The sequence below is a fragment of the Ornithorhynchus anatinus genome, chromosome 5, assembly GCF_004115215.2.
Source record: "Ornithorhynchus anatinus isolate Pmale09 chromosome 5, mOrnAna1.pri.v4, whole genome shotgun sequence".
In the NCBI taxonomy this organism is placed as follows: Eukaryota; Metazoa; Chordata; class Mammalia; order Monotremata; family Ornithorhynchidae; genus Ornithorhynchus; species Ornithorhynchus anatinus.
In genome coordinates this window covers 29936417-29957718 of record NC_041732.1, presented here as the reverse complement: position 1 = coordinate 29957718, position 21302 = coordinate 29936417, and the positions used below count along the sequence as shown (strand labels likewise).

At 41.9% G+C, this 21302-nt stretch overlaps 1 protein-coding gene across 1 annotated transcript in view; it reads left to right on the top strand.

The window, feature by feature from the left end:
* Positions 1-21302, top strand: part of ADAMTS17 (ADAM metallopeptidase with thrombospondin type 1 motif 17) — a 368163-nt gene that overhangs the window by 222311 nt on the left and 124550 nt on the right. Inside the window, exon 14 of the mRNA XM_029066734.2 lies at positions 5279-5406. Within this exon, the coding sequence (XP_028922567.1) occupies positions 5279-5406 (128 nt within the window). The remainder of the gene's footprint in view (positions 1-5278; positions 5407-21302) is intronic.

Here is a 21302-nt window from a genome sequence, read left to right as displayed (position 1 = left end):
TGTGACTCTCAGGCCCATGCTCTTTCCAGGGTCAGAATTGCTTTCCAGGGATGGTCTTGCAAAACTTCAACAAGACATTTCCCTGTTCCTCCCCCATCTCACAAGGGAATCTTGAAAGTGATAGGTGTAAAAGATCAAGGCATTTTGGACCATTCTTGAAATTAGGGATTGCTCTAGCATGCAAACCATTTGCCTAAGTCTTAAATGTTCCAAGAAATTAATTCCCACTAACTTATATAACAGTTCTTGCACATATCCCCTTATCCTTCTTCCTGCAATCTTCAAGTTATTAGGATCTATCTTCCCTGCTAGATTGAAACCTCCTGGAGGGCAGAGATCCTTTATACTAGTTCTAGTGTTCTCTCCTAAGTTCTTAGTACAGTGCTCTTCAATTATGGTATTTGTAAGTTCTTAATATGTGCCAGACTCTGTACTATGCCCTGAGCTGGATACGGGCTAATTTAGTAATAATAAATAATTGTGGTATTTGTTAAGTGCTTACTATGTGCCAGGGACTGTACTACGTGCTGGGGTAGATACAAGCAAATCAAGTTGGACACAGTCCCTGTCCTACATGGGGCTCACAGTCTTAATCCCCATTTTACGGATGAGGAAACTGAGGCACTGAGAAATTAAGTGACTTGCCCAAGGTCACATAGCAGACAAGTGGCAGAGCTGAGGTTAGAACCCAGGCCTTATGGCTCCCAGGCCCATGCTCTTTCCACTAGGCCATGTTGTTTCTTGATGAGGAAGCAACAGCAGAAAATCCAATTCTTTGTATGCAGCAAGGTGCCATCAAAATCTCACTTACAATGCAGAATCTCACTTAGAGTTCTCTCTAAACTGCAAACTCCTTGTGGGCATGGAACATGTCTACCACCTCTGTTATATTGTTCTCTCCCAACTGCTTAACTTCCATCTTCAACTGCTCACTCTCTAATGGCTTCTTCCCCTCTACCTTCAAACATACCATGTCTCCCCCTTTCTAAAAAAAACTCTCTCTTGACCCCACTGACCCCTCAGTTATCTGCCCTATCTCCCTCCTATCCTTGCTTTCCAAACTTCTAGAGCGAATCATCAACTACAACTCTCTCCTGGACCCCCTCCAATCTGGCTTCCGTCCCCTCCACTCCACGGAGACTGCTCTCAAAGGTCACCCATGACCTCCTTCTTGCCAAATCCAATGGCTCCTACTCTATTGTATTCCTCCTCAACCTTTCAGCTGCCTTTGACAATGTCAACCATCCTCTTCTCCTCAACCTGTTAGCTGACCTTGGCTTCACGGATTCCATCCTCTCCTGGTTTTCCTCTTAGTTCTCTGGCTGTTCATTTTCAGTCTCCTTTGTGGGCTCCTTCTCCCTCTCCCATCCCCTAACTTTAGATGTTCCTCAAGAGTCAGTTCTTGGTCCCCTTCTGTTCTCCATCTATACTCACTCCCTTGGTGAACTCATTCGCTTCCAAGGCTTCAACTATCATCGGCTTCAACTATCATCTTTACACAGATGACACCCAAATCTACATCTCCTCCCCTTTCTCTCTCCCTCCCTCCAGGCTCGTATCTCCTTCTGACTTCAGGACATCTCCACCTGGATATCTGCCCGCCACCTAAAACTTAACATGTCCAAGACAGAGCTCCTTATTTTTCCTCCCAAACCTTGTCCTCTCCCTGACTTTCCCGTCACTGTGGACGGCACTACCATCCTTCCCTTCTCACAAGCCCGCAACCTAGGTGTCATCCTTGACTCTGCTCTCTCATTCACCCCAAACATCCAATCTGTCACCAAAACCTGCCGATCTCACCTTCACAACATCGCCAAGATCTGCCCTTTCCTCTCCATCCAAACTGCTATCTTGGTGGTACAATCTCTCATCATATCCCAACTGGATTACTGCATCAGCCTCCTTTCTGATATCCCATCCTCCTGTCTCTCCCTGCTTCAGTCTATACTTCACTCTGTTGCCTGGATGATCAACGCTCTGGGCATGTCACTCCCCTCCTCAAAAATCTCCAAGTGTTTGCCTATCAACCTTTGCGTGAAGCAAAAACTCCTCAGTATTGGCTTCAAAGCTCTCTATCACCTTGTCCCCTTCCTACCTCACCTCCCTTCTCTCCTTCTACAGCCCAGCCCACACACTCCACTCTTCTGCTGCTAACTTCCTCACTGTGCCTCGTTCTTGCCTGTCCCACTGTCGACCCCTGGACCACATCCTATTTCTGGCATGGAATGCCCTCCCTTCTCACATCTGCCAAACTAGCTCTCTTCCCCTCTTCAAAGCCCTACTGAGAGCTCACCTCCTCCAGGAGGCCTTCCCAGACTGAGCCCCCTTTTTCCTCTCCTTCTCCTCCCCTCCCCATTGCCCCCACTCCATCCCTCTGCTCTACGCCCTTCCCCTCCCTGCAGTACTTGTGTATATTTGTGCATATTTATTATTCTATTTATTTTATTAATGATGTATATATAGCTAAAATTCTATTCATCTATTTTGATGCTATTGATGCCTGTCTACTTGTTTTGTTTTATTGTCTGTCTCCCTCTCTAGACTGTGAGCTCATTGTTGGGTAGGTATTGTCTCTGTTGCCGAATTATACTTTCCAAGCGCTTAGTACAGTGCTCTGCATACAGTAAGCGCTCAATAAATACAATTGAATGAATGAATGAATGAATGAACTTCTTAGTATGGTGCTGTGCATATAGTAAACTCTCAGTATATCTGATTGGAAGGAAATCAAGGCCACACTGCAAAAAAGAAAAGCTGAAAGACCCAGGTCAATGTCAATAAATGTAACCGTATCTATGGCTCTACCAGTCTCCTAACCTCTCTCCTCAGAGGCTTTCCCCAAATCACTGTGCCTCCCATTGCTACGACTAAATAGACAGTGTTGCTTTCCAACTCCTCATCCCCCCCAACACCGACTCTTGGTTCAGGCTCTTTCTCCCTCTAAACAATCCTACTATTCACTTCCTGACCCTTCTGGTCCAGTTCTTAGAAACTGAATTAGTGGGACCTAAAGAAAAAAAATCTCTCCATCATGGAATTTCACTGCTGCTGTTTGCAATTTCTCCTCAAGAGCATCCTGTCAGCTGACAAGATCAAAGTAACACTGCAAAGGGGCCAAGACTCCTCACCCTTTCTTTCCCCTGGAGGAGAGATCTGTGAGCTGACTTGGAAACTCTGTACATACTTGGCTGGGTAGACCTTATCAGTGTCATCCACTCAAAATGAAATAACACAGACAGACCCTTGCCTGGGGTATTGCTTCCAATCTCCAGGAAGGTGTCCTGTTATGAATCCCCCGCGGTCTCAACTGTATTCTCCCTTTTCATTCCTTTCAAGACCAGAAGAGGATTTAGATCATCTTTAGGCACATCCTTTAAAGAATTACTTAAACTGGAAGGTGGAGTAGAAAAGAGGGTAGAAACCCAGACTTCAGGTTTCTTGTTAGTGAATGTTTTAAAAAAAAAAGTAAATAGAAAAGCAGCATAGCCTAGTGGAAAAAGCACAGAATTTGCAGTCAGGACACCTGGGTTCTAATTCCTGTTCTGCTACTTGCCTTCTATTTGACCATGGGTAAGTCACTTAACTTCTCTGTGGCTCAGTTTCCTCATCTGTAAAATGGGGATTAAATACTTGTTCTCCCTCCCCATTACACTTTGATCCCCATGTGACTGTAGGTGATCTACTTATCTTGTATTTACCCCTGCACTTAACCTGATAATAATTATCATTATTACTTATTTACGTCTTTCTTCTGGCTTAAAGTCTAATGAAAACGTAGCTTCAATTAATGGGACACTGAAGAATTCCTCTTTTGTTCCTCCATGTATTGCCTAAATATAGGGCCAATTGGGATATTTTCATTGTGTGTGGGCAATGTTGCTCCCAACTAAAGAAACATTTCCCATAAGGGTTATTGAACCTTCATAGCCTAGTGCCATGGGAAATGAGGAAACAGATCTATGAGAAGCTGCAGAAACCCAGCAGCATCATGCACAGCAGTAAAAGTGCTCTGAATACATGTAACTTTGCTGGGTAATTTATTTTATTCAGGAAAACCTGGGACAGGCTCAACATCTGTTTTTTACTTAAAACTCCAGCTGGAACGGCTGAGACCTCTGGGGGTCAAGTGACTTACTTGAGGTCCTTCCATGACATGGCTAGGATTAGTTTGGGAATGATTTTGAGGAAGCAGTGGGGCCTAGTGGAAAGAGCATGGACTGGGAGTCAGAGAATCTAGGTTCTAATTCTGGCTCCACCACTTGCCTGCTGTGTGACCTTGGGCAAGTCACTTAATTTCTCTGTACCTCACTTTCCTTAACTGTAAAATGGAGATTCAATACGTCCTCCCTCCTACTTGAGCTGTGAGCTCCATGTGGCACAGGGATTGGGTCAGAGCTGACTGATTTCTATCAGTCAATCGTATTTATTGAGCACTTACCATTCATAGAGCACTCTACTAAGCACTTGGAAGGATACATTGTAAGAAGGGTTTGTAGACAGTAAGTGCTCTATAAATATGATTGAATGAACAAATGAATGAATGAATGCTCCTTGCCCACAGAGAGTTTACAGTCCAGAGGGAGCTTACAGTCTAGAGGGATTGTAGCTACCTCAGCACTTTTAGAAGAGAGTTGGACACATAGTAAGTGCTTAACTCATTTGAAAAAATGACCAAGCTTGGGTTTTTATCATTAAACCATATTTAAAGATTTGGTGGCACTATCCTTATGTCATTCATCAAATTTATCATCTCTCAAGTGACCGGTGTTTCTGTCTTTTGTGTTATTCCCTGTACAGGATAATGAGCTGCAGTATATCACTGGGTTAGATTCAGGTGGTAGATGGTTAAGAATTACACAAGGTATCACCCCCTGTTATCCATGAAAGGAAGAACAGGCTTGACAAGTGGGCCAATAAAACAATTGAGCATAATTCTAAAGATTGCATAGTGCAGAGAAAGAAAGTACTGATTTTCGTTTCAACCACCAGAAAAAGTTTGGAAAGCAATAGCAGAATGGGGGGGCAAAGACTGGGAGAGAAGAGTGTATGCAGCTTGACCCTGTAGTCTGACTACTATTCATTTCGGGAGGGCTTCATTCCATGCCACTTCTCAGTGGATTATGTTTCAGAGGAGCGTTTTAATAGCTGAGCACCCAGATTCCATGTGGCCTATGTTTTCTACTGTCCTCCTGCTTTTCCAATGAGTCCCAGTTCATCTAATGTTGCTCTTGGGGAGTTGTCAGAATGATCTGTCTGTTTTTGTTTTAATTTTTTCCAGATAAGCCATGTGAGCTCTTCTGCTCTCCCCTGGGAAAGGAGTCTCCGGTTCTGGTGGCAGACAGAGTCCTCGATGGTACACCCTGTGGACCTTACGAGACTGAACTCTGTGTACATGGCAAGTGCCAGGTGCAGTACCTTTCTCTTCTTTTTCCAGCAAATGAATGAGTGGCATTTATTGAACACTTACTGTGTGCAGAGCACTCCGCATTAAGGGTTCTGGAGAGTCCAACATAGTTGGTAGACGCAATCCCTGCTCACAGCAAGCTTACAGTCTGTGGAGAAAGTTTCACCATCACCAAGCTGAGTATAGACAGGCGATGGTATTGCAGGAACACACAAAAAGGTAATTCTGCCATAAAGTGATAGTTTAGTGCACAATCTGGATAAAATGCAGTGGAAGATTAGGAGAACATAGTGCAATAACTAGGTGCAGCTGTGGAATGTGTTCCAGTGGGATTGCGTTGTGTTTCAGTATCAGTTAATTGTCATTATATAAGGAGCTAAAGATACTTGTGTGACATTCACCTTATGCTTACTGGAAACAATGAACTTTTCCTGTGAAAAGCTAATGATATGATGTTGTATTTCCGGTACAGGAACACAATCGGGCTAGTTGAAATTATCTTCAGAGGGAGACTCTCACTAGTTTCTTACCCCCTCCCTACTCTATTTCAATTGTTCACTAATGAGCTTCCCCATAACTCAGTTTACCAGTTTTTAATGGGGTTTTCAAGAGCATATATGTCAAGCTATAGCATGAATTGCTGAATCGATTGATATCTGTCTGTGTGGCTGAGAAGACCAATGTGTGACTGACCCTCTCTTTCACAATGTATATATGTTCAGATAGTTCCGTGCTGCACTAGTGAATTTGCTCCATGCATAACTGTCACTGGGGCAATTAGGAAAATTGGTATCCTGGAGTTTTCTCTCTTCTCTTCATTTGATTTTCAAGAAGGAAATGTGTATGGCAGCCAGCTCTGTTTTCAAGAGTTCATTTTTTTTATGGTACTTGAGAAGCAGAGTGGCTCAGTGGAAAGAGCACGGGCTTTGGAGTCAGAGGTCATGAGTTTGAATCCCAGCTCTGCCACTTGTCAGCTGTGTGACTGTGGGCAAGTCACTTAACTTCTCTGGGCCTCAGTTACCTCATCTGTAAAATGGGGATTAAGACTGTGAGCCCCACGTGGGACAACCTGATTTCCGTGTCTACCCCAGCGCTTAGAACAGTGCTCTGCACATAGTAAGCGCTTAACAAATACCAACATTATTATTATTATTATTATTATAAAAGCTTACTGTGTGTCAGGCACTGTGCTAAGCCCTGGGGTAGATATAAGAATATCAGGTTGGGCACAGTCCCTCACCCCCATTGGATTCTCAGTCTAAACTGGAGGAGTAGGATTTAATCCCCATTTTACAGATTAGATAACTCAGGCATGGAGAAGTTAAGTGATTTGCCCAAGGTCACACTGCAGACAGGTGGCAGAATTGGAATTAAAACCCAGTATCCTCTGACTCCTAGGCCCATGCTCTTTTCACTGGGCCGTGATGCTTCCCATTCAGGGACCTCATTTGCTCCTGAATGGCCCACTTCCCACCTAGAGTTTTGATGATCTAGTTCTGAAACACTGCTTAACAGCAAATGTGATATAGTTGTACTGAATTTTCTTCCAGGGGAGATTAAGACCATTTGATAGGTCTAGGAATTTAGAACTGTGACATAATAGTTCTAGATTCTGCCTAGCTGTGTGCAGTTACTTAACCTTTCTGTGCCACAGTCTACCCATATGTAATGCACACACGGCAATATTACCACCTCACATTGACAGTCTAAAATATACTATAAAAGTGCCATTAAAAATCTAAAATATCTTTATTCTGGGAAGAGAAATTGTTCAAAGAGTACCTCTAAATGGATCTATTTTTCAAATTTTGCAAGGAAATCCTCCAGAATGGCCCCTTCATAAAAACTTTCCACTCTGTTGGGATTTTTATCTACAAGTTATAAATCTCTGAAACTCGGGCTTCCAAGGGACAATCTGACAGTGTCCAGATTGCCTCAGCATTGCCCAACCCTGTTACTGAGAGCAGATATGTGTGGATGACAAGCTGTCAGTGCCCGAGAAGCTTGGCAAGGCATCCCCTTAACATAAAATGCAGTGATATATTCACGAACCGTAATCTAAAATAAGCTTTGCTTTGTGGCAAAGAATGTTTGTTGCTCTTGCCAAATGGCACAAGAAGGGGTGTTAATGAAGGTCTTATCATAATTGCTCAAATGAGAAATTGTTGACATTTCTCCAGGAACTTGCTGTGAGCCCAGTTGAAGTTTTTATTTTCCTTGTAAATTAGATACTTAATATGGGATACCCTAGACATGTGTCGATCCATTACGTACATTCCTTTTTTAACCACTTCCAAAGGAATGGCATTAGCAGTCTTTATAGTAAGTCCAGCTGAGCACTGTCCAGGCCCTTGCCAATGTGTTTTTCTGTCATTTTGCCAATACCGAGTATTTCTAAGAATCTTAAAATTTTTGCAGCTAGTGAACTGCATTATGGGTCATGTGCACTTTCTGCTCCAGGCGTTTAGTCACCCACAACAGCTCCTGATGAGCACCATTCCTACATTCCTCCCAGTGAAAAGTAAGCCTTAGTTGAATGCAAGGACAGTTGCCATAGCTTGAAAGCTATTGAGTTCATTTGCAAATGGCACAGAGAAAATTCCACAGATGATTAGAAGCTGAGAACACTTTCCCCAATATCCATGGGAGCAAGTTTAAAATTATATCGACTAGATGACTAGATCGGCCCCTGTCACAGTACAGTTGATTTTCTTGTTTCATTCTGACTAAAATAGCAGCTGGTCATTTGGATAATTTGGAATAGGCAGCCTAAAAAGAGCTAGTAAAAAATTTTTGTTGCTTTATCTTGTAGTTCCTCAATATCATGCATTAAGATAATGGACAGAAATGATCGCCTTGTAGTACAGACTTTGGTTTTGTGGTTTCCTGGTTCCTAGTCTCAGCTCCACCAGTTGTCTGCTGTGTGACCTTGGGCAACTCAATTTACTTTTCTATGCCTCAGTTACCTCATCTGTAAAAGGGAGAGTGAGACTGTGAGCCCCACATGGGCCAGGGACTGTGTCCAACCCAATTTGTTTGTATCCGCCACAGTGCTTAGTACCATGGCTGGCACATAGTGAGTGCTTAACAAATACCATAATTGTTATTATTATCATTATTGAGAACATCATTTTATGAAATCTTTTAGGGCAAGCTCTTGAGCTGTAAGCCTACCATGAAGGGTTTTCCTAAAGATGAACTGGTGAGATCATTCAGCAGTCCAAGTCAAAGTTATAGGTAACTCCTATTTTTGGAAACCTTTACCAAGTTTGCCATGACCAGTTGATTTTTGATCTGTTTCCTTCTGTTATAAGCATTGGTAAATCTAAGCCCCATTTCTGGATTACAGAAGGACTTCTCATGAATTTGGGAGCTAACTGGAAGAACAGAAGTTAATGGAGGATGGCAGGGCCTCAGAATGCTGATTTTAGTCTAATAAACTTGAAATTTCATGGTCTGATTGAAAATCATCAGTTGAAGCAAGGAGATACTCTTTTCATTCATGGGCATGGTTTTACATTTATTTTCATCAAATAATTACAAGTTAGTTATTCAGTCAATACTATTTATTGGGCACTTACTGTGGGAAAAGCACACATTGTATACCAAGTGCTTGGGAGAGTTCAAAAGAATTAGTAAACATAATCCCTGACCTCAAGGAGTTTACAATATAGTAGGGAAGACAAACACTAAAAATAAAATGATCGCATGCTGGTTGGAGAAAAAAAACCTGGTGGTAACTTACTTTTCTCAATTTCAAGTGCATCTCAAACCAAGAATAGTAATGATGTTGACTGTGGTATTTAACAGTTTTCTATGTTCCAAACACAGCATTCAGTCCTAAATGGGCCTCACAGTCTGAAGGAGGGAGAATAGATATTTAATCCTCATTTTACATAGGAGGAAACTGAGGGACAGAGAATTTAAGTGACTTGCCCAAGGTCACACAGCAGGCAGGTGGCAGAGCCTGGAGGTCCTCTGACTCCCTGGCCCCTACTCTTTCCACTTACTAGGCCACACTGTTCCTACGGTATCAATATAACAGCACAGTATAAACTCTCAGCATCTGGAACCAGAGGGATAAACACAATGAATAAACATGGAGGTTTAGATTACTAGCATCTGGAACTACAGATAAAAGTAGAGTGAGTAAAACCAGAGTAGAAGCAGGCGAGGCACTTACCTGTTTGACAGTGAACAGATACATATATAACCAATATTGACTTCCAGGCCTCGAGCGTGGTTATGTCTTTATCATGATCTAAGTGTTTTTTAGTGAACGTGCAAGCAAGATAATTTGATTCAGATTACTCTTCTTAGGTGGCCTAATCTAGACCAGGGCCACACAGTCCAGTTATGAAAAACAGACTCTCAAAGGCAAGGTGCAAGCTATTTGAGTCCTTCAGCTCATGCAATTGGATAGCCAGTGAGCAGACCAGAATTTGTTTCCAGTATGTCTGATACTTAGGGGCATCTTCTGTGGCTTGGCATAAATTGCTCCTCTTCCCCCTGCCGCCCCCCTCCCCCTTTTTTTTTTACTTTTGGAGAATCCAGAAGCATCTGTTGCCATCTCTGTGTTAGAATAAGTCAAGGCTCCACTTGGAATGAAGTCTCATCATTACCCACATCTGTGGTTATTTTAGACTCATCTCCAACTTCGGAGCAACAGACCTTCAGACCTGGAGCTGTCAGTTTGAGCACTGAAAGAACAGGTCAGGAAGCACTTGTACAAGCAATATGCACGCTAGGACATTGTTCCTTAGACAACTCATTGGCTTCTTGATTGCTTTAAAGGCCAGAAAGCCAGAACAAATCTTTATTCTAGTTCAAGGTAAGGAAGGTGAGCCCCCGTCTCTGATTCTCGCCCACTTATCTGATAGACTGTAAGCTCGTTGTGGGCAGGGAATGTGTCTGTTTATTGTTTTATTGTACTGTCCCAAGTGCTTAGCACAATGCTCTGTATATAGTAAGCACTCAATAAATATGATTGAGTGAACGTTATGAAGAGGTGACATTATCTGCTTCAACAGTCAGATCAATAGTACATTTCTCTATCTGTTGCCGACTTGTTCATCCCAAGCGCTTAGTACAGTGCTCTGCACTTAGTAAGCGCTCAATAAATACTATTGAATGAATGAATGAATGAATGAATACATTTTGCTTTGATTTGTTCTTCATGTTGCTGGGGTCCAAAACCTAGAAAGATAAGTGGCAGAGTTGGGATTAGAACCCATGACCTTATGAATCCCAAGCCCTGTGCTCTTGCCACTAGAGAAGCAGCGTGGCTCAGTGGAAAGAGCATGGGCTTTGGAGTCAGAGGTCATGGGTTTGAATCCCGGCTCTGCCACTTGTCAGCTGTGTGACTGTGGGCAAGTCACTTAACTTCTCTATGCCTCAGTTACCTCATCTTTAAAATGGGAATTAAGACTGTGAGCCCCACGTGGAACAATCTGATTCCCCTGTGCCTACCCCAGCGCTTAGAACAGTGCTCTGCACATAGGAAGCGCTTAACAAATACCAACATTATTATTATTATTATTAATAAGTCACACTGCTTCTCATTCTTGCCAAGTGGCATCAGCAAGATTCAGTTGGCCCAAGCAGTTAGGTTTCCTTTTCATCTCAGTCCACCTTTCATTCTGGGCTATAGATTACCTGCTTCCCTAATAATCTAATACTTTGCCTAGGTCATGATTGCCTTACTTTGTAAATACCTCCACTTTCGTTACTGAAGCATTGCACTTCTTCCTACTACAATTTAAAGGGTACATCACTAACTAGGCAATAGGACAGGCGCTTCTAAGAGTTGTTCTGCCTATCTCATAGGGCAGCACTCTGAATTTAAATTCTTGAGTTCTCATGGCAAAGATAGTTCCAAAGTCTAAGTCTATCTGACAATGAACTTTTTTTATAGTATTTTATAAGCACTTACTATGTGCCAGCCATTGAATTAAGAGCTGGGGTAGATATACGTTAACAAGTTAATCAGGTTGGACAAAGTCCCTGATCCACATAGGGCTTACAGTATTCATCCCCATTTTACAGATGAAGTAAGTGAGGCACAGAGAAGTTAAGTGACTTGCCCGTGGTCACACAGCCGACAGGTGGCACATCCAGATTTAGAGCCCAGATCTTGGTGATGATGATGATGGTGGTATTTGTTAAGAGCTTACTTTGTGTCCAGCACTGTTTTTGTCAGAGTCTTGACAAGATGACTTGTTTTATGATGTCGAGTCATCTCCAACCCATAGTGATGGCATGGACACATCTCCTCCAGAACGTCCCACCTTCATCAGCAATTGTTCTGGTAGTGTATCAGTAGAGTTTTATTGGTGAAAATATGGAAGTGATTTACCATTGCCTCCTTTCACTCAGCAAACCTGACTCTCTGCCCTCGACTCTCTCCCATATCGCTGTTGCCCAGGCCAGGTGAGCTGGAATAGATACAAGCTAATCAGGTTGGACACAGCCCTTATTCCACATGGGGCTCACAGTCTTAATCCCCATTTTACAGATAACATAACTGAGGCATAGAGTGAAAGGACTTGCCCAAGGTCAAGTGGCGGAACTGGGATTAAAACCTAGTCCTTCTGACTACTAGGCCCATGCTCTTTCCACTGGGCAACACTGCTTCAATCTTGCTTACATTTACACAGGCTCTTCTCTTTCCCTGGAGTTATGGATTGTGACCATCATGGTTGATAGAACTTAATTCAGTAAATTAGTCACATACAAATACTTTTTGAATTTTTCCAGAGGAGCCAAGTTGTAAAAGGAGTGTAACCCTCTGAGCTTTCCTGGCTAGCTGTGGATCTGATCCTCTTGGGGACTTAGTGTCTTCAGGTTGAGTACCCTTTTTGTTCCCAAACTCCATTCATCAAGCCTCAGACTGACTCAGCAGTGCAGACTGTGGCCTGGAGTCTAGATCTTGAACTTAAATGATCCAAGCCATGCTATGAAGTCTGCAAAAATGAATAATGAGATTTAATAGTGCTTGTAGACTAGAAATTGCCTAAGATCATCAAAATCATTTGGAGAGATTTTTAGAGTTTATTGTTTTGGGTTTGTTTGGTTTTGGTCGTCTGTTTCTCTTGGAATTCAAATCCATATAAGAATTACTTTTCGAATTTCCAGGAACATTCCTGATGAATGACTTGAATGGCATCTTCTAGTAGCCTCCATTTAACTAGCAACTGCTAATACAATTACTGAGTACCTGGACTGTGCATCGGAGGAATAAAAATCTTTAACAGCAGATTAGTTTGGATTTTACCCTTTTCTTCCAGTTTGTTCCATCTGCTTATACATGTGACAGTCCTGTTTTGTGTGTTCCATCCCTTAGGATATTTGATGACATTGGATGCAGCAGATTAAAGTTGGCAGTGTGGAAGGATCTGCCTCAGTCGTTGTGATCTGCACATGATTAATTCAGAGAATGACACATACTGCATCAATATTTGTGTTTGCTCCATTGAGACCACTAGCTCAGAACACATATGGGAAACATTAAAGCAGTATGAGCATAAGTGGTCATTTCTGACATTAGGTTGTTTACATCCAAGAGAACTGAATCTATTGATCATCCGAGTTAAGTCCTGTTAATAATCACAGAAGAAAATGTGGGCATTCCCTTGCCATTTGTTGTATCTCCATCACTACTACCTTCAGGTTAGAGTCTGATCAGTGTGACACCTTGCTACTGATTTCATTGAAACGTTGATTCTAATGATGGGATTTCAGGGAGCAAATCATTCCTTTGTTTCACCAAAGCCTAATGGGAGTTAGAATGAACTGGGATGCTAGGTAGTCTTTCAGACTTACCCAGGATCATAAATATTCCACTATATTAGATCAGTGTGAACTTTGTGAAATAAGAACACAGCGTTCATCATTACAGTATATATCCTCTGTTCATTGGTCAGGCAGACAATAATAATTATCTATGTAATAATTCACCAGTGTAAAAATTAGTATATTTTGAGATCTTGCCCAAGGAGTAAAATAATGGAGCATCCAGTCTTAAATGACAGTCAATGAATCAGTCATTCATTCAGTCATATTTATTGAGTGCTTACTGTGTGCCAAGCACTATACTAAGCGTTTGGGGGAGTACAGTAGAACAACAAACATACATATTCCATGCCCACAATGAGTTCACAGTCTAGAGAGCGAGACAGACAATAATGTACATAAATAAATAAATTACGTATATAATAAATACTTCACAGATATGAATCCCGACATTAACACTTGAAGACTGAAAGCATCTTGAAGGAATTGTGCTAGTGGCTTGCACAGTACCATTTGGACTCTCCTCCCTGTTGTTTAATTCCCACTGGGGTGGTGGACACAGCAAGTGAGTAGGCAGGAAGGGCTAGAACACACTGCTAAATGCATGCAATAATTTAATGTGTGGAAACCATTTTGGGCTTCAAATGCCTGCAGTTTAGTACCAGTGCTTGGTCAAAGCCCTGTAGATCAGCAGGCCAACGGTTGGCAAGGTAGTCTCCTCGGTGGTTGCCAGGGTCACCGTTGCTCACATTAGATGGCTATTTTCAGATCTTGCCATGTCTGCCCACCATGCGAAGGGCTGTAGTTGGTTCTACAGTTCCTCACCACGCACTTCTCTACTCCTGGCTGTTTTGGGATCTTTCCTACCCTCCTCCGCTGTCGCCTGTTGAGGTCAAAGATCAGAGGACCTAATTGAAACTATTATTTATTTATATACTCAATCTGATTTTGGGGATTTATAACATTTTATGTTGGTTCTTTGCTGCCTCTATTTCCCAGCCCTTGCTGATAATCAGCAGGGAGCATGAGCTGGGGAGTCAGAGGATCCGAATTCTAATCTCGACTCTACCACCTGCCTACTGGGGTCAAGGTACTTAACTTCTCCGTGCCTTAGTTTCCTCATCTGTAAAATGGGGATTAAATCCTCCTCCTTCACACTTAGACTGTGAGTCCCATATGGGACACCCTGTGTCTGATCTGAATACCTTGGGTGTACTGTAACGCTTAGTAAATCTCTTGGCACATAGTAAACACTGAACACATCCTGCAGTTATCATAATATCAGATAACTCATCCTCGTTCACAGTTAATCACTTCAATTTCTTTTGGGGTTACTGTACTGGAAAAGGCTAGCTCACCAAAGTCTAGAATAATCAATCAATCGATGGTAATTATAGAGTCCTGGCTCTGGGCAGAGCACTGTAGTAAGCGCTTGGGAGAGTATAATGGTCTCTTGGAGGAGTTGTGATTTTAATAAGACTTTGAAAGTGGGTAGAGTGGTGAGCTGTGATATGAACAGGGAGTGAGTTCCAGGCCAGAGATATGGATAGGGGGTTGGTGGCAAAATAGACTAGATCAAATTAGAGTGAATAGGGTTGGCATTAGAGGAGTGAAGTGTGTAGGCTGGATTGTAGAAAGCTGCAGATGGCCTAGAGGATAAAGCACAGGCATGAGAATCAGAGGACCTGGGTTCTAATTGCCAATTGCTTGCTATAAGTCCTTGGGCAAGGCACTTAATTTCTCTTTGCCTAAATCTCCTCAACTAAACAAAGGGGATCAAATGCCTGCTCTTCCTCCTACTTATACTGTGAGCCCCCTGTGGGAGAGAAACTGTGTCCAACCTGATTAACTTGTATCTACTGCAGCACTTAGAATGATGTTTGACACATCATAAGTGCACAAAATGATAATGATAATAATAATAATAATAAAATCAGTTAGGCCAGGTAGTACTGGGGAACTGGTTGAGTGCTTTAAAGCCAATGGTAAGGATTTTCAGTCTGACAAAATGTTGACGGGCGAACCTGGTGATTCTTGAGGAGTGGAGATGTGGACTGAATTTTTTTTTAGAAAATGACCCAGGCAGCAGGGTGAAGTATGGACTGGAATGGGGAGAGACAGGATGCAGGAAGGTCAGTGAAGAGATTGAGGAAGACCTTACCCAATGGAAAAATGATGGCGCTTTATTCTCACAACAGAAGCCTGTTTGGTATACAACACATACCACAATTTGATGCAAATCGGAAGCGAGAGGTGGATGCATTAGAATCAGAGTAATCACGGAGTGATGCTGCCATGCTTTCCAACCTCCATCTCAGCCTTACTGTATTCTATTGAACAGAACTCTGTGCCTTTGCAACTTTAGATGATTTGATACAGTAAAATGATGTGTGGGAAGGAGGTGAAGGTTTGTGCTTGGTAACTAAAGCAATAATATAAAAAAATGCAGTTTGCAAAATGTCAATCATGGTGTTACTGTCAGACCATGTATCTCATTTTCCATTTATTTCCATCGAATCAGTGGTTACCATAACACAATTTCCCATAACATGAGTTTTTTTTCAAGAAAACAACTCCCTGTATCTGGATGGCATCTGGAAGGCATCAGTTCTTGGAGGGACCATGACAGGGCCATCTCCTATTCTTACAGTTTCCAACCCAGGAACCTCTCAGTTTTGCCATGGGAACAAAATCCCCTCCCTCATTACTAAAAGTGGCACCAGCTCAGCAGGAACAAAAGCAATTCCTCCTGTTGATACCCTAAAATGTCCAGTCTGGTTATCCCAACCTCTAGGAGATACTCCACTGTCAAAAAAACATGTAGCTCCTGCTGTCCTTCGCCTCCAGCTGCTGCTTTGCTTATTTTCTCTCCAATCTACTGGCACTGACTTTTTTCCAAAGTACCCCATAACTACTTCTTTCATGGCATAATGTATAGAGCACAGGCCTAAGAGTCAGAAGGTCATGAGTTCTAATTCTGGCTCTGCTACTTGTCTGCTGTGTGACTTTAGGCAAGTCACTTCACTTCTCTGGGCCTCAGTTACCTCTGTAAAATGGGGAGACTGTGAGCCCAATGTGGGACAGAGACTATATCCAACCTGATTTCCTTGTACCTACCCCAGTGCTTAGTACAGTGTCTGTCACACAGTAAGTGCTTTACAAATACCATAGCTATTATTATTATAATTAACTATATAATCTACGCTAAATCATTGAAATGCTCTCTGTTCTGTAATTGCAATGAAAGCCCAATGAGGTAAAAGAAAGGAAGAATCTTTTCCATGAATTGTCAAATTAGACTTTAAACAAGAAAGGTCTACAAGGCCCACTCTTATACATCCCTGCTATATATAAGACTAATTTTGGCCCCAATGTGCAAAGACATTTGCCAAAAAAAATTAGGTAATAGATTAATAAACCAAACGGCCCATATTTCAGAAAGGAGTAAGGGTTACCAAATTAATCAGATCAGTGTTCAAGACCCATTCTGTTCAAATCTTCCAATTATATCAATCCTTTTGGGAGAAATAAAATGCTGACAAGCATGTACCTTGTTGTATTTGCCTGAAAATAATTTACAAGCTTTGAAAGAGGTATGACTATCTCCTTGCAGCTGAAGTATTGTAAAACAGCAGAGCACTTCATGCAGCCCTGAAGGAGGTTATTGCATTGCCAAGCAGCAGAGCCGCCTTTGGCTCTTTCTCTAAAAAATTCAAGAGGCTGAGACTACTTAAACTTTGGCAATGGGATTTATTGGCTCAGATGAAGTCTAAATCAGTGTTGGGTTTTGACTTTTCCTCCCAGCAAGTGCATATCATTTTTTTTCTGAAGAGAGAACAAGAATTATAGAAATTAGTGATAGAAAAGACCTGTCTAACGAGTCTGTACCTTGATCTGTCCAGACTTGGTTTCCTGTTGGGGATGTTTTGTCACAGTAGATAGTGCTTTGTCTGGCCTTTACTATGATTACACACACAAGCGGACGTGTACACACACACGCACACACACTCTCCTCCTCTCCCCTCCCCACCCCTCTTTCTTTATTCCCTCCCCCCACAGACCATTCCCACCAGACAGGATCTGGCAATATTGGTTGACTTTAAGAGTGATTGAGGCAGTTCAGAGCTTCATCCGCACAAAGTATGTGATCCAATCCCCGGTCAATCCAGCAAATCTATTATGAAGTCTCCTTCAGTTCCCAAATTCCCCTCTCCCAAACTTCACTTCCAATGGTTCCAGCTTAAATATCATCTTGTTCTGACTATATCCCGTGGATGGGACCCTGGCCATTGAATATTTCTCATCTCTCACACCATCTTATTTTTAGATAATTCCTTGAGCAACTTATATGGATTTCTTTATTAAGTTCCCCTTATCCCAAACTCTTGGAACATCCCAGAGAGTCTATTTAAGAATTTCAGAATAAAAATTTCAAAATAATCGAGAATTCAAAATAAAAGTCTGGTGTTGGAGTATTCCTCATCACTCCACAGTGAGGCAATATCTCCAAACAGGAAAGAAGGAAATACTTAGGACCTTCTGAAACCAAAAGGAAGGGGAAACATAGCTTCTTGGCCTGGAAAATGACTACAGTATCATGAAAATGATGATACACAGGGTGGCCAGTTACATGTTTCTAGCCTCCTAAATTGTTCCCAGTGGTGTGTGTTTGGACAAAATTTCAGAATATGAGTACTCAGAATCTTTGGAATCTGGTGTCTTTTTTCTTTTTGAAAGAACTTTTGGGTGTCAAGGACAGTGACCAGTATACATTTCATTACCTTCAAGTCCACCCCTATGAATGCATCCTAAACTTATGGACATTTGGTCAGAGTTGGAACATCTCCACTTTCAGTATTTTGCAATCTTCCTTGGCAGTGTGTCCTTTGACCAATGCCAGCTATACTTTTCTTTCCTAATGTCTCATCTCATCCTCCCAACTGGCTCCTTATTCTACCATTCTTTATTCTTCCCTCACTGGCAGTTGACAATAATAGATCCCCAGCATCTGTAAGTCCCGTATCTTTCCCTTAATATACCTTCAGACTGCAAATGATGCCTCCTCTCAGACACCTTTTTTCTTTTTTTCCTGGAAGACTTGTCATGGTCTCATAGTCTTGTCATCTGTTTAAGTGTACGCCCTTCTAGGATGATTTCAACTCCTTGCTGAACCATATCCAGTTATTCGTTTAAAAAATGACATCCGTTTGTAAATTTGGTAACAAAAAAGTAATGGGCCCACTTTTGGTTTGGGTACTGTTCGTGTTCTACAATTTATGCAGAATATGTAGGCATTGGAGGGCATTCAGGAGAGATCAAAAAAAGGGGGACATTTGTTATAAAGTAGCCTCATGAGAAGTGATGAAAGTAACTGGAAATTATTTCTCTTGGAGAAACAATGCTGTTGTCCTCCTCCAAAAATTACAGCAGGTAGGTGGTACATCAGATACAAAGAATAAATACTGCTCTTTTCATGCACATTATAAAAATGCACATATAAACGTTATGGTTAACTCTCAGTATAATGACAAAGAGGATCGCTTAATCTTTTTCCCAAAAAGCCAATTCTGCCCTTCATTAAAACAACTGTCAGAATTGCAAACAATTCAAAATAAAGTACCCCAAAGAGTTCAATAAAAGCCTCCGACAGTTGTGGAGCCTCTCCTAATGAACTCCAGGTTTGCTTTACATTCACTTTTGCTTTATGGGTCCCACATGTCCACACCAGTTCCAGGTTCTGGATTCTGCCCAGGCACCAATGAAACAGCACATTGGCTCTTTTTTTTTTAATGCCATAGGTGGCAAGTCTCAGAGTTATGACTTTCTTTTATGTTGTAGGACAACAGGTTAGGCACTTAGGAGCTGTAACCATGACTTGCATTCATTGATTCAATTACATTTATTGAGCACTTACTGTGTTCAGAGCACCGTACTAAGCGCTTGGGAGAGTACAATATAACAACAGGCCAGTACCTTGCCAACAACTAGTTTAGGATCTAGACTTGCTTTTCTACTTGAGTGCTAGGTTAGGAAGTAGTAGTAATAGTATTTATTAAGTACTTACTGTATGCACTGTTCCTCCCCTGCCACCTCCCCATGGAACATCTCCTCCAGGAGGCCTTCCCTGACTAAGTCGCCCCTTTCCTCTTCTCCCACTCCCTTCTGTGGCACCCTGACCTTTCCTTTTCTCCCACTCCCTTCTGCGGTGCCCTGACTTGCTCCCTTTGTTCTTCCCCATCCCTCTCCAGGCTCCACAGCATTTATGTACATATCTGTAATTTATTTATTGAATATTAATGTCTGTTCCCCCCAAACCGCAGACAATAAGCTCATTGTGGTCAGGGAATGTGTCTGTTTATTGTTGTATTGTTCTCTCCCAAGCATTTAGTACAGTACTCTGCACACAGTAAGCGCTCAATAAATATGATCCAATGAATGAATATGCAAAGCACCATACTAAGTGATGGGAGAGAATATACAGGTGGGAATGAGACAAAGACTCTTTTCCCTTAGGGGGCTCACAATCCAAGGACCCCCTGAGGGTACTAGGAAAGCTTGAGAGAAGTGGACACAAATTGCTTTTATGTGATGTGATTCTAAATGAGTTTGACATGGTTTGACATTTTATTTTGCCTCCAAAGCATCTTTGTTGTTGGGTTTATTCTGATCTTTTCTGTTGGGAATTCAGTATTAAGAACTTTCAAAATGACAAATAGATTTGACTAATCCCTGGGGTTTCATCACAACTTAAGTTTACTGTCATTTGTTTTTAAATCTATTACACTGTATTTGTTTGGAAATGAATCTGTATAACGTTTACTGCCTAGCAGAATTGGTTTTGATTTTATTTTTTGTGGCTGCATTCCACCCTCCCCAACTCATCTGACTGGCTGATTCTCCCACAGCACCCATGGCTCCTCCTACCCTGATCCTGCCCCTTCAGCTCCTCCAACCTCTCTGCAATTTTACATGAGGGGGCGCCTAACCAAGGAACAATTCTGCTATACTAGATAATGCATCCTATCCATTTATGCTATAGAATGTTAATAGTCTGACATTGCAGGCCAAGTGTGCCCAGAAACAAAGGAATTTTTGCTTCACCCTTTTTATACAGTGTAAACTTTGGCCCAGTTTTTGGGGCTCTAAAACTGGCTTATTATGAACAGACTAATTTTAATGGAAATGTGTTGCCAATGGTGTTGATTATATACATATGTACATAAGTATAGATATATGGATGTATATATATATATATTCAAAATTAATAATTATGGTATTTGTTAAGTGCTTACGATGTGCCAAACACTGTACTAAGCGCTGGGGTAGATACAAGGTAATCAGGTTGTCCCACCTGGGGCTCACAGTTTTAATCCCCATTTTTACAGATGAGGTAATGGAGGCACAGAGAAGTAAAGTGGCTTGCCCATGGTCACACACCAGACATGGTGGGGCCGGGATTAGAACCCATGACCTCTGACTCCCAAGCCCGTGCTTTTGCCACTAGGCTATGCTGCTTCTCCACATAATATGGCTTTGAATGGGGCACCTTTTGAACCAGCCACCTTGAAAATTTTAAACAGAGCAACCAGAGGCAGGGAGGTGGAGTGGAAAGAGTCTGAGAAAGTCTGGCTTCTATTCCCAATTTCCTTGCTGCCTTATGACCCTTGACAAGAAAGGAAACCTCCCTTCCTGCTGTGTCTCCAATTTCACCTCAGCATGTGTACAATAGTACAATATGTTTAGGTGTTTGGGTTGTGTGTGTCATTATTTTAGCGTGTCTCCTCCCCCTTATTAGATTGAAAGCTTTTGAGGGCAGGAACTATGTCTTTGGCTTGATTTGAAATTCCCTACAGCCGTACAGTGCTTCACACTGAAGAAAACCTCAATAAATAGCACTGATTGGTTCACAAGGGTGCTGTGAGCATGTCCTAGGTAATGAATAGCAAGAACTTTGAACTCCACAGAGGAAAGTTGCTTTAGAGTTTCAAAACGTTATTTTCCATTATACTTTGGGTATACTGATGAATCCATCCAATGTCTGGACAACTTGTGATGTGAACTTGTGGGAAATATGAGATCCCAGACATGAAAGCCGCATTGGATTTAA